At 53.9% G+C, this 11591-nt stretch overlaps 3 protein-coding genes across 3 annotated transcripts in view; 2 read left to right on the top strand and 1 right to left on the bottom strand.

Annotated features, from left to right (window-relative positions):
- LOC101994656 (RT1 class I histocompatibility antigen, AA alpha chain-like) overlaps positions 1 to 11591 on the top strand; it is a 629094-nt gene that overhangs the window by 341106 nt on the left and 276397 nt on the right. The gene's annotated exons all lie outside the window — the stretch shown is intronic.
- Positions 1166 to 3955, bottom strand: LOC101984831 (heat shock 70 kDa protein 1A). The gene has a single exon (XM_005370808.3). The coding sequence runs from the start codon at positions 3708 to 3710 to the stop codon at positions 1785 to 1787; it is 1926 nt and encodes a 641-aa protein (XP_005370865.1). The 5' UTR covers positions 3711 to 3955; the 3' UTR covers positions 1166 to 1784.
- Positions 7776 to 11076, top strand: LOC101985123 (heat shock 70 kDa protein 1-like). Its single transcript, XM_013355036.2, has one exon. The coding sequence runs from the start codon at positions 7862 to 7864 to the stop codon at positions 9785 to 9787; it is 1926 nt and encodes a 641-aa protein (XP_013210490.1). The 5' UTR covers positions 7776 to 7861; the 3' UTR covers positions 9788 to 11076.

The raw sequence follows: 11591 nt of genomic DNA, 5'->3' as shown, positions 1-11591 counted from the left end.
ACCCTCCTGCCCCCAAAGAAAAAGATATCCAGACCTGGTGCCTGATGGCAAAAGTGTCCAATCTCAGCTAAGGGGTTCGGGGATGGGGACTGATAAGGTCAGGCTGAGCTGAGGAAGTCTGAATGTAGCCATTGCCAGGGCAGCTCTGTGCAAGATCTTAAAAAGTAATAAAGAGCCAGGTGGGAAAAAAAGAAGATGGCTCTCAGAGTCTGAGCCAGACAGGACCGCATAGTGAGAGTCTGTCTCAAAGAACACAGGAGACCTTACATAGGGATCTGAGCTCGGTGAGGAAGCCTTGGCTAGCATGTAGGATGCTCTAGGGCAGGGGTCCTCACCCTTCCTGACGCTGTGACCCTTTAACACAGTTCTCATGTTAGGTGACTCCCTCCAACTGTAAAATTATTTTCATTGCTACTGCGTAACTGTAACTTTGCTGTTATGAATCATAATGCAAGAATCTGTTTTCCAACGGTCTTAGTGACCCCGTGAAAGGGACCTACGACCCCAAAAGGGGTCACAGTTGCAGGTTGAGAAACACAGACGCTGGGCGGTGGTGGCACATGCCTTTAATCCCAGCACTCGGGAGGCAGAGGCAGGCGGATCTCTGTGAGTTCGAGACCAGCCTGATCTACAAGAGCTAGTTCCAGGACGGGCTCCAAAACCAGAGAAACCCTGTCTCGAAAATCAAAAAAAAAGCAGGGCGGTGGTGGCGCACGCCTTTAATCCCAGCACTCAGGAGGCAGGAGGCAGAGGCAGGCGGATCTCTGTGAGTTCGAGACCAGCCTGGTCTACAAGAGCTAGTTCCAGGACGGGCTCCAAAACCACAGAGAAACCCTGTCTCGAAAAACCAAAAAAAATAAAAAAAGAAAAAGAAAAAGAAAAAAAAAAAAGAAACACAGATCTAGATTCAGTCCCAGGGAGTTGGGGGAGAGTTCAGAGCCATCAGAGCCCCTGATGCCCTCTCTACGGAGCCCCAAACTATATCCAGCCCCACTCCTACTTTAGAGCACCTGCCGCTAAGATCTTCTGCCTAACACATAGAAAACCGGCACTTAAACTCGAACAAAATTCCCCAAATCCCTGCTCTGGTCAACCCAAAACCAGGGAAACCGTAAACCCAGAAGTCCTCATCCCTCCCAACAGACACACGGACAAAACATAGTTGTAACAGTTTATTTAGAATATTTACATTGTAAGGTTTTTTCTTTGTAGTGTTGCAAAGAAAAGAATCTCCACAGGGGGGCAGTGTTGATTCTCCGGTGGCAGGAAAATGCCGTCCATACAGTACGTGGATTAAATACAAAGAACTATGGATTATACCACAAAACGATAATAAGGACAAGCAGATAATTAAAGTTTTAGCGTGGAAGACTAAAGTTAGAAATACACAGTGGAAAAAAGGTGATGAAAGCCAGTCTGTCTCGGGGATGACTGAGAAGAGACTGTCTACTTTAGCTGCTCTGGATTGGGACCAGACACTGAGACTGTCATGGGTCCCTGGGCAGCAACTAATGCCTTAAATTACACACATCATTAGGTCTAAGAACACAAAACCCCTTTACTCTGTTGAAATAAAATACTGTAGACAGACAAACTGGCAACGTTACTGTGGATATAAAAGACATAAGCGTATAAAGTTTAACAGTCAACTCAATTACCATCTACAAGGCTGGAACTTTACAACGAACCCAGGAGGGAAGGACCAACCCCGACACAGTGCAAAGGCAGTCCTCAGCGCCATCAGTCCGCTTCCCGGAGGACCCCGGGAGGGCGAGGAGGGGCCTCTAATCCACCTCCTCGATGGTGGGCCCCGACCCGGAGCCTCCCTTGGGCGCCTGGGCCCCGAAGCCCCCAGCCCCGGGGGCCCCCGCGCCCTGGTACAGCCCGCTGATGATGGGGCTGCACACCCTCTCCAGCTCCTCCCGCTTGTGCACGAACTCCTCCTTGTCGGCCAGCGTGTTGGCGTCCAGCCAGGAGATGACCTCCTGGCACTTGTCCAGCACCTTCCTCTTGTCCGCCTCGCTGAGCTTGCCCTTGAGGCCCTCGTCCTCCACGGCGCTCTTCATGTTGAAGGCGTAGGACTCGAGCGCGTTCTTGGCCGCCACCCGCTCGCGCTGCACGTCGTCCTCGGCCTTGTACCTCTCGGCCTCCTGCACCATGCGCTCGATCTCCTCCTTGCTCAGCCGGCCCTTGTCGTTGGTGATGGTGATCTTGTTGGCCTTGCCCGTGCTCTTGTCGGTGGCCGTGACGTTCAGGATGCCGTTGGCGTCGATGTCGAAGGTCACCTCGATCTGGGGCACGCCCCGGGGCGCCGGCGGGATGCCGCTGAGCTCGAAGCGCCCCAGCAGGTTGTTGTCGCGCGTCATGGCCCTCTCGCCCTCGTACACCTGGATCAGCACCCCGGGCTGGTTGTCCGAGTAGGTGGTGAAGGTCTGCGTCTGCTTGGTGGGGATGGTGGAGTTGCGCTTGATGAGCGCCGTCATCACGCCGCCCGCCGTCTCCAGGCCCAGCGACAGCGGCGCCACGTCCAGCAGCAGCAGGTCCTGCACGTTCTCAGACTTGTCCCCCATCAGGATGGCCGCCTGCACCGCCGCCCCGTAGGCCACCGCCTCGTCCGGGTTGATGCTCTTGTTCAGGTCGCGCCCGTTGAAGAAGTCCTGCAGCAGCTTCTGCACCTTGGGGATGCGCGTCGAGCCGCCCACCAGCACCAGGTCGTGGATCTGCGCCTTGTCCAGCTTGGCGTCGCGCAGGGCCTTCTCCACGGGCTCCAGCGTGCCGCGGAACAGGTCCGAGCACAGCTCCTCGAAGCGCGCCCGCGTGATGGACGTGTAGAAGTCGATGCCCTCGAACAGCGAGTCGATCTCCAGGCTGGCCTGCGTGCTGGACGACAGGGTCCTCTTGGCGCGCTCGCAGGCCGTGCGCAGCCGCCGCACGGCGCGCTTGTTCTGGCTGATGTCCTTCTTGTGCTTCCTCTTGAACTCCTCCACGAAGTGGCTCACCAGCCGGTTGTCGAAGTCCTCCCCGCCCAGGTGCGTGTCGCCCGCCGTGGCCTTCACCTCGAAGATGCCGTCGTCGATCGTCAGGATGGACACGTCGAACGTGCCGCCCCCCAGGTCGAAGATGAGCACGTTGCGCTCGCCCTTGCCCGACCGGTCCAGCCCGTAGGCGATGGCGGCCGCCGTGGGCTCGTTGATGATGCGCAGCACGTTCAGACCCGCGATCACGCCCGCGTCCTTGGTGGCCTGCCGCTGCGAGTCGTTGAAGTAGGCGGGCACCGTGATCACCGCGTTGGTCACCGGGTGGCCCAGGTACGCCTCGGCGATCTCCTTCATCTTCGTCAGCACCATCGACGAGATCTCCTCGGGGTAGAAGGCCCGGCTCTCGCCCTTGTAGCTCACCTGCACCTTGGGCTTGCCGCCGTCGTTCACCACCTGGAAGGGCCAGTGCTTCATGTCCGACTGCACCACCGCGTCGCCGAACTTGCGGCCGATCAGCCGCTTCGCGTCGAACACGGTGTTCTGCGGGTTCAGCGCCACCTGGTTCTTGGCCGCGTCGCCGATCAGCCGCTCGGTGTCGGTGAAGGCCACGTAGCTGGGGGTCGTGCGGTTGCCCTGGTCGTTGGCGATGATCTCCACCTTGCCGTGCTGGAACACGCCCACGCACGAGTAGGTGGTGCCCAGGTCGATGCCGATCGCCGTGTTCTTGGCCATGGCTCTCTCGCTCGTTCGCTCTCGCTCTCGGTCTCGGTCTCTCTCTGCTGCCGGGGCTCTGCGCTCAGCTCCTGCGAGGCTGCGCTCTGCTCTGCGGCGGGGATGCTCCGGGGAAGGCTGGTCCTGGCCGGGGGTCCGGAAGGTCGGGAACGCGCACTTTCGCTTCTCTCCGCTGCGGGGGAACCTGAGATTCCTTCTGCACAGCAGGCGGCGTCTGGAGCCCTGCGCGCCGCCCTGCGCCTTTATGGGTCGTCCTCCGGCCCCGCCCGCTGTCCCCTGGGCCAATCAGCGTGCCGGAGGCGGCCGTGGGGACCGGAATCTTCCAGCAGTTTCGCGTCTGGTGGAGCCTCCCCGCCTCCTCTGAGTAATCGCTGAGGAGGGTGCCGCCCCTGTCCAGAACTCTCCAGACCCTTCTGGGGTTCGCTGGAGAGGCCGGATTCCTGGGGGGAGGGCAGCGGGCCGTGCTGCTGTCACTGTTGCCATGGCGACACATACAGCAGCTTCCGTGGAATGACTTGGAAGGTCACGCTAGCTCGGTGCTGTGGATTCTTGGTTGTGATCTCGGGGGTTTATCTGGCACAGTTTTGATTTTGGGGGTCGAGCTGTGGGCTGTAACTCCCCCTCCTCCTCTCTGGTGACCGGAGGGATAGGCTTTGGGGCGTGTCTGGTGACGTGGTCCCCTGCAGTCGCGTTACAATGGCCATGCTGCCTCTGACCTCATGGACTAATTTAGGAATCAGAGACTCAGTCCCAGAACAGGCTCAGAGTTGCCGGGAGGGGCGGGGTGGGGGGTGGGGGGACCCTAGCTGCGTGCAGTTTGAATGTACCTGGAGCTTCCCATTCAGAGGGGCTCAGCGACCTCAAGTCTTCCAAACTGGAGCGAAGGCGGAGAGATTCCAGGTGAGCCGTGAAGGCTCTGATTGGAACGGGGCAGAGGGTTGTTTGTCCCAGTTAGTCCTTATATGAAGAGCCTCGACTTTCCTTAGGTTTGATTAATTTACAGGCAACCGCTAGAGGCACCCGCGTTTCCTATGCGTCTTGAGTGTTGGGATTACTAGTGTGGCCCTCCCCACACAGACCCAAGTTGTTTCCATTTTGGGGGTGGGGGTTGGCAACCTGGAATAGAGTGTCTCTTGGGGACAGGTGGCTGGAATTAGCCTGAGTCAGAATCGGGAGCAGACACCCCTTGAGACCTTTTTGAATATGTTACTGGCAGAAGACAGGAGTTACAATCAAGAGGATAGAAACGGTGTAGAGATGCGTGCCTGCGATCCCGGCTCGGAAGATGTCGAGACAGCATGGCTACGGGGGTGGGATTTTGTACTAAAAATATATAGAAAATCTCCCTGTTGTGCCTTCCTTCTCAGAAAAGTTGATGGAGGCTGCGTGGTGGCTCAAACTTCTAAGCCCAACTCTTAGGAATGGAGGCAGGGACATCGCCTGAGCTATATAGTGAGACCCCATCCTAGAAATAAAATAAGGCTTGTTTGGGGTGTCCTAGCAGAGCCCTTCAGAGTGAGCTAAATTACTGCACCACAGGTTGCTCAGAAAGGCAGTAACTCAGACTGCAGTTACTGTTAGAGCCACCATGTGGGTGCTGGGTATTGAACCTGGATCTTCCGCAAGAGCAGTAAGTGTTCTTAACTGCTGAGCCAACTACCAGCTTCATCAGTCTTGTTAAAACAGGAAGCGTTCTTAACTGCCATCTTTTTGGCCCCTAATATCTTTCGTTTGTTTGTGTTTTTGAGACAGGGTTTCTCTGTGTAGCTTTAGAACCTGGAACTCGCTCTGTAGACCAGTCTGGCCTTGAACTCACAAAGATCTGCCTGCCTCTGCCTCCCAAGTGCTGAGATTTAAGGTGTGTGCCACCACATACCTTTGGCCCCTAATACCTTTTGCGGAGTTCAGAACACCATCTTAGGAGACAGGCAGACAGTTATGGTCCCACAGTAAAACATATCACCGTCATGGGAGCATTACAGTTGATTTAGGCCTGGGAGGAGTGGGGAATATAAACCGCTTTCCATCCATCCTCGGAGTAGCCGAGAACACTGCTGTCTGTCAATCACGTTAGCACTTGGTGCGTATGCAAATCTATGCTAGCTGAGAACACGGCTGTCTGCAGTCATCACGTGAGCACTTGACCCGTGCGTGGATGTTTGTTAGCAGCAGCGCTAATCACAACAGTGGGGAAGCCGAAGCAGCTTGGGTCTATACAGAGATGAACGTGGAAGGAAAGGGTGGGAGGCACATAAAACGGACGGACAGTGTTCAGTCTTAGAAGTACCGAAATATGCAAGCTCATGGACGAGAACTAAGGACATTACACTGAGTGAAATAAGGCCAGCCAGCCATGGACAAATGCGGTATAAATCCAGCTGTGTAGGGTAAGGGTAGACAGATCCCCAAAACATTCCACTCGCGGTGAGAAACAGAGCAAAGGTCAGGGTAATCGCCACTCCCAGCTGCTGTGGAGACTGAGCCAAGGGACTGTAGGCACCACCCAGCAAAGAGAACAGAAGGAGACCCATTTAAAAAGAATTCCTGTTATAATGAGTATTTCAAAATGAATATAGGTGAAGGTTCATTACTGACCTTAGGATTTTAATCAAGCCTACTGGGGCAAGGTTCAGACTAAACAGGAGCCAGTCTGGCAGCAGAAAGTGGCCTGTGTATACTCCTGCATTGTGGTGTTGGTGTTTGACCAGCCTGTCCGGCTGTAGCATCCCCAAGGCCCTGGGTCGCACCCCAGTACACAGAGACGAAACCCAGAAATGAACCTGAAGGTGATCTCAAAGACGAAAGACAGCGGAAGGAAGTGGAGTGGGCGTTCTGACAATGTGTATTTGATAGTTTTCAGAGTGGAAACTCAGGTACATAAACTATAGCATCAGACACCTTTAAAGTTGAGGCCTAGCACCTGTCTCTGTTGGTCTCCCGTTTCTTAAAAGAGGGAAAACACCGAGTTGTAGGACGTCTGAGCCAGCTCAGACAGTAGTGAAGAACAGCCTGCCCTAGCGACTCAGGCCTGTTACCCCAGCACTTGGGAACCTGAGGGAGAATAGCTGCCGTGTTTGAGGCTAGCCTGGGATACATGGTGAGTTCCAGGCCAAGCAGGGCTACTGCCTTAAAAAAAATTAAACAACCCAAAACAACCCATTGAGAGGTTAGGAGGTAGCTCAGTGGGGAAGGTGTTTGGCATACAACCATGAGGACTCGAGTTTAGTCCTCAGAACCCACATAGCAGAACAAATGGAGCATGGTGGTCTTCGTCTGTGATCATAGGGTAAGGGAGATGGTTCACAGGGCTTGCCGGACAGCCAGCATAACCTAACTGGCCAGGGTTTCAGTCCAGGGTTGTCCCCTTGAATCCACATGTTTGTGCATACACACCCCACACTAAAACAGCAGCAAACACAAAACCAAGAACATTTACAATCTCCTTGTGTAGGGTTTCCTTCTGTCCAGAAGAAGCCAGTTAGACTGGGTGTGTTTATCTTCATGCCTGCAGGCCAGAAGAAGGCACCAGACCCCATTGCAGATGGTTGTGAGCCACCATGTGGTTGCTGGGAATTGAACTCAGGACCTTCGGAAGAACAGGCAATGCTCTTAACCTCTGAGCCATCTCTCCAGCCCCCATGCTTGCGGTTTTAACAAGACTGATGAAGCTGGTAGTTGGCTCAGCAGTTAAGAACACTTACTGCTCTTGCGGAAGATCCAGGTTCAATACCCAGCACCCACATGGTGGCTCTAACAGTAACTGCAGTCTGAGGGGATCTGATGCCCTCTCCTGACCTCCTTGGGGACATAATACATAAGGACAAAATGTACATACACAAAATAATTTTCAAACATTAAAAAAATAAGCAGACTGAGGCTACGGAGGGCTCAGCCATCGAGAGCACATCCGTCCCTGTAGACGACCTGAATTCAGGGCCTAGCGCCTGCTCACACTGGGCAGTTCACAACTCTGACTGCACAGGCACCTGCATTCGTGTTCATATGCCCACACAGACATGCATACACGCACACAATTAAAAATAAATCTTGAAAAAGTTACCAGTCAAAAAATAGCTTTAGTTTTATTAGAAAAAAATCACTCCCCTAAATAGGATTATAAAATCTCATTTCTCCACAGGTCTCGGAAAACCATGGCTGCTAATAAAGGAATGGCCATAGGCATCGACCTGGGCACCACCTACTCGTGCGTGGGCGTGTTCCAGCACGGCAAGGTGGAGATCATCGCCAACGACCAGGGCAACCGCACGACCCCCAGCTACGTGGCCTTCACAGACACCGAGCGGCTGATCGGCGACGCGGCCAAGAACCAGGTGGCCATGAACCCGCAGAACACCGTGTTTGATGCCAAACGTCTGATCGGCAGGAAGTTTAACGATCCTGTTGTGCAGTCGGACATGAAGCTTTGGCCATTTCAAGTGATCAACGAAGGGGGCAAGCCCAAGGTGCTGGTGTCCTACAAAGGGGAGAAGAAAGCCTTCTACCCCGAGGAGATCTCGTCGATGGTGCTGACGAAGATGAAGGAGACTGCAGAGGCTTTCCTGGGCCACAATGTCACCAATGCTGTCATCACGGTGCCCGCCTACTTCAACGACTCGCAGCGGCAGGCCACCAAGGACGCGGGCGTGATCGCGGGTCTGAACGTGCTGCGCATCATCAACGAGCCCACGGCGGCCGCCATTGCCTATGGGTTGGATCGGTGGGGTCATGGCGAGCGGCACGTGCTCATCTTCGACCTGGGGGGGGGCACGTTCGACGTGTCCATCCTGACGATCGACGACGGCATCTTCGAGGTGAAGGCCACGGCGGGCGACACGCACCTGGGCGGGGAGGACTTCGACAACCGGCTGGTGAGCCACTTCGTGGAGGAGTTCAAGAGGAAGCACAAGAAGGACATCAGCCAGAACAAGCGCGCCGTGAGGCGGCTGCGCACTGCCTGCGAGCGTGCCAAAAGGACCCTGTCGTCCAGCACGCAGGCCAACCTGGAGATCGACTCGCTGTTCGAGGGCATCGACTTCTACACGTCCATCACCAGAGCACGGTTTGAAGAGTTGTGTGCAGATCTCTTTAGAGGCACCCTGGAGCCTGTGGAGAAGTCTCTTCGGGACGCCAAGATGGACAAGGCTAAAATCCACGACATTGTTCTCGTGGGCGGCTCGACGCGCATCCCCAAGGTGCAGAAGCTGCTTCAAGACTACTTTAATGGGCGGGATCTCAACAAAAGCATCAATCCCGATGAGGCGGTGGCCTACGGAGCAGCAGTCCAGGCAGCTATTTTAATGGGTGATAAATCTGAAAAAGTACAAGATTTGCTTTTGTTAGACGTGGCGCCGCTGTCGCTGGGCCTGGAAACTGCGGGCGGCGTGATGACGGCGCTCATTAAGCGCAACTCCACCATCCCCACCAAGCAGACGCAGACCTTCACCACCTACTCGGACAACCAGCCCGGGGTGCTGATCCAGGTGTACGAGGGCGAGAGGGCCATGACGCGCGACAACAACCTTCTGGGGCGCTTCGACCTGACTGGAATACCTCCTGCACCTAGGGGTGTGCCGCAGATCGAGGTGACCTTCGACATCGATGCCAATGGAATTCTCAACGTCACCGCCATGGACAAGAGCACGGGCAAGGCCAACAAGATCACCATCACCAACGACAAGGGCCGGCTGAGCAAGGAGGAGATCGAGCGCATGGTGCAGGAGGCCGAGAGGTACAAAGCTGAGGATGAGGGCCAGAGAGAGAAAATTGCTGCCAAGAACGCCCTAGAATCCTATGCCTTTAACATGAAGAGCGCCGTGAGTGACGAGGGTCTGAAGGACAAGATAAGCGAGTCGGATAAGAAGAAAATTCTGGATAAATGCAACGAGGTCCTTTCCTGGCTGGAGGCCAACCAACTAGCGGAGAAGGAGGAGCTGGATCACAAGAGAAAGGAACTGGAGAACATGTGTAACCCCATCATCACCAAACTTTACCAGGGAGGGTGCACCGGGCCCACCTGCGCGCCTGGGTACACGCCGGGCAGAGCCGCCACTGGCCCGACCATCGAGGAAGTAGATTAGCCGTTTCTGGGACTACAGGGTGCAAGGGCGCCTCCAGGTGAAGTTTATTCATCTCCCAACATCACCTCGATTGATTCCTGAACTGGCTGGACTCGCGCCTAAGTCACCATCCTTTGGGACGCTGACTGAGAAGTCTGTATTCCATCTTCTCATGCCCCCACCCTCTGGGCGACGATCCTAAATGGACCTTTAGGAGAACAAGGCCCCTCTGAACCATTTGAAGAATTTGGATGTCTGTTATTTATCGGCCACGTCCCACCTTTCTCCTTCCTGTGTGGATGGTTGTCTCTCAGTAAATTGATCCCAAAGGAAGTAACTTCTGACTTTTTTTTTTTACTCATTTATCCATGGCCTTACCGTGTGTGTCTAGTGTACTTGACATTCACTATGGAGGCCAACTTGGTCCTTTACTCGCAGCAATCCTCCTGTCTCTGCCACCTGGGTTCTGAGATTACAGGCATGCACCACCATGCCCAGATGTTGTTTTTTGGGCGGAGGGTTTCTTGTAGCCCGGGTTAGCCTCAAACTCTCCCTATCTGGAAGTAGCCTGCTCGTCCCTTAACTAGCTTCTTTCCTGTTATCTTACGCTGCCAATGTCCCTCGGAAAGGAAGCAAGGGAGCTCACAGAGGACGTGAGTTTTCTGGTTTGTTGTGAATGATTAACCTATGGGCAAAGTACTTGGATTTGTGTAAGTTCAGCGTTTCCAAAAAATTACTTTGCCTTTTTTGTTTTTGTTTTGAGACAGGGTCTTATGTATCCCAGATCTGCTCTAACTCCTGTTCACGCTGCCCCCACTTGCCTGATGGCTGGAACTGCAGAATACCACACCTGCCAAGAGAAGTATTTTCTCATTTCCTGGCACCCTGGCCCCATATAAAGCCGTGGCTAACTGTGGTGACGGCTTTTAATCAATGACAGGCTAATTTGGGTTCAGGTGTGAAGTATTCTGCTAAACTTGGTAACAGATCCGGCTTGCTGTTCTGACGGATCCAGATCTGAACACAGTGATGTGCACCTGCAATCTCAGCACTGGGAAGCAGAGCAAGAAGCATCCATGGGTCTTGTAGGCAAGTCAGTCTAGCTGAATGCATCAGTCAGCTCCAGATCAATGACAGAGTCTAGTCCAAAAAATGAGGTGGAGGACTAGAGAGCTGGCTCGGTGGTTAAGAGCACTCACTCCTCCTCCAGACCATCAGGGTTGAGTCCCATAGAGAGCTGGCTCGGTGGTTAAGAGCACTCACTCCTCTTCCAGACGATCAGGGTTGAGTCCCAGAACCTTTATGGTGTCTAGCTACTGTCTATAACTCCAGAAGATCAACGTTCTCTTCTGGTCTCTGGGAGCACTGCAGACATGCTACATATACATGCAACAAAACACTCTTACACATAAAAAAAAAAAAAAGACCTCAAGGTGGAAAGTGAAGACCCATTGTCCATCTCTGGCTTGCACAGGCCTGCATGCTCCAGCCTCCCTGCACACACACACACACACACACACACACACACGAGACCCCCTGGCTACCTACTACTTTGGTATCCTGGCACGCTGTAGAGAATTCTACCCTGTAATCAGCAGGCCAGATGCTCAGAATTTTTGTACCTACTGCCAGCCTCAAGAGGAGACAATACAAAACACTCATCAAAACAGCGTTTCCCAATGTATCCAAACAAACACGATTCCTATGAATCTAAACACGATTCCCTATGAATCCAAACACGATTCCCTAAGAATCCAAACACGATTCCTAAGAATCCAAACACGATTCCCTAAGAATCCAAACACGATTCCTATGAATCCAAACA

This window comes from Microtus ochrogaster, unplaced genomic scaffold (genome assembly GCF_000317375.1).
Source record: "Microtus ochrogaster isolate Prairie Vole_2 unplaced genomic scaffold, MicOch1.0 UNK87, whole genome shotgun sequence".
In the NCBI taxonomy this organism is placed as follows: Eukaryota; Metazoa; Chordata; class Mammalia; order Rodentia; family Cricetidae; genus Microtus; species Microtus ochrogaster.
The sequence above is the reverse complement of the archived record's forward strand: the minus strand, read 5'-3'. Positions and strand labels throughout refer to the sequence as shown.

Excerpts from the sequence above, each read along its gene's own strand:
- LOC101984831 (XM_005370808.3), bottom strand. The coding sequence starts at position 3,710 with ATGGCCAAGAACACGGCGATCGGCATCGACCTGGGCACCACCTACTCG.
- LOC101985123 (XM_013355036.2), top strand. The coding sequence starts at position 7,862 with ATGGCTGCTAATAAAGGAATGGCCATAGGCATCGACCTGGGCACCACC.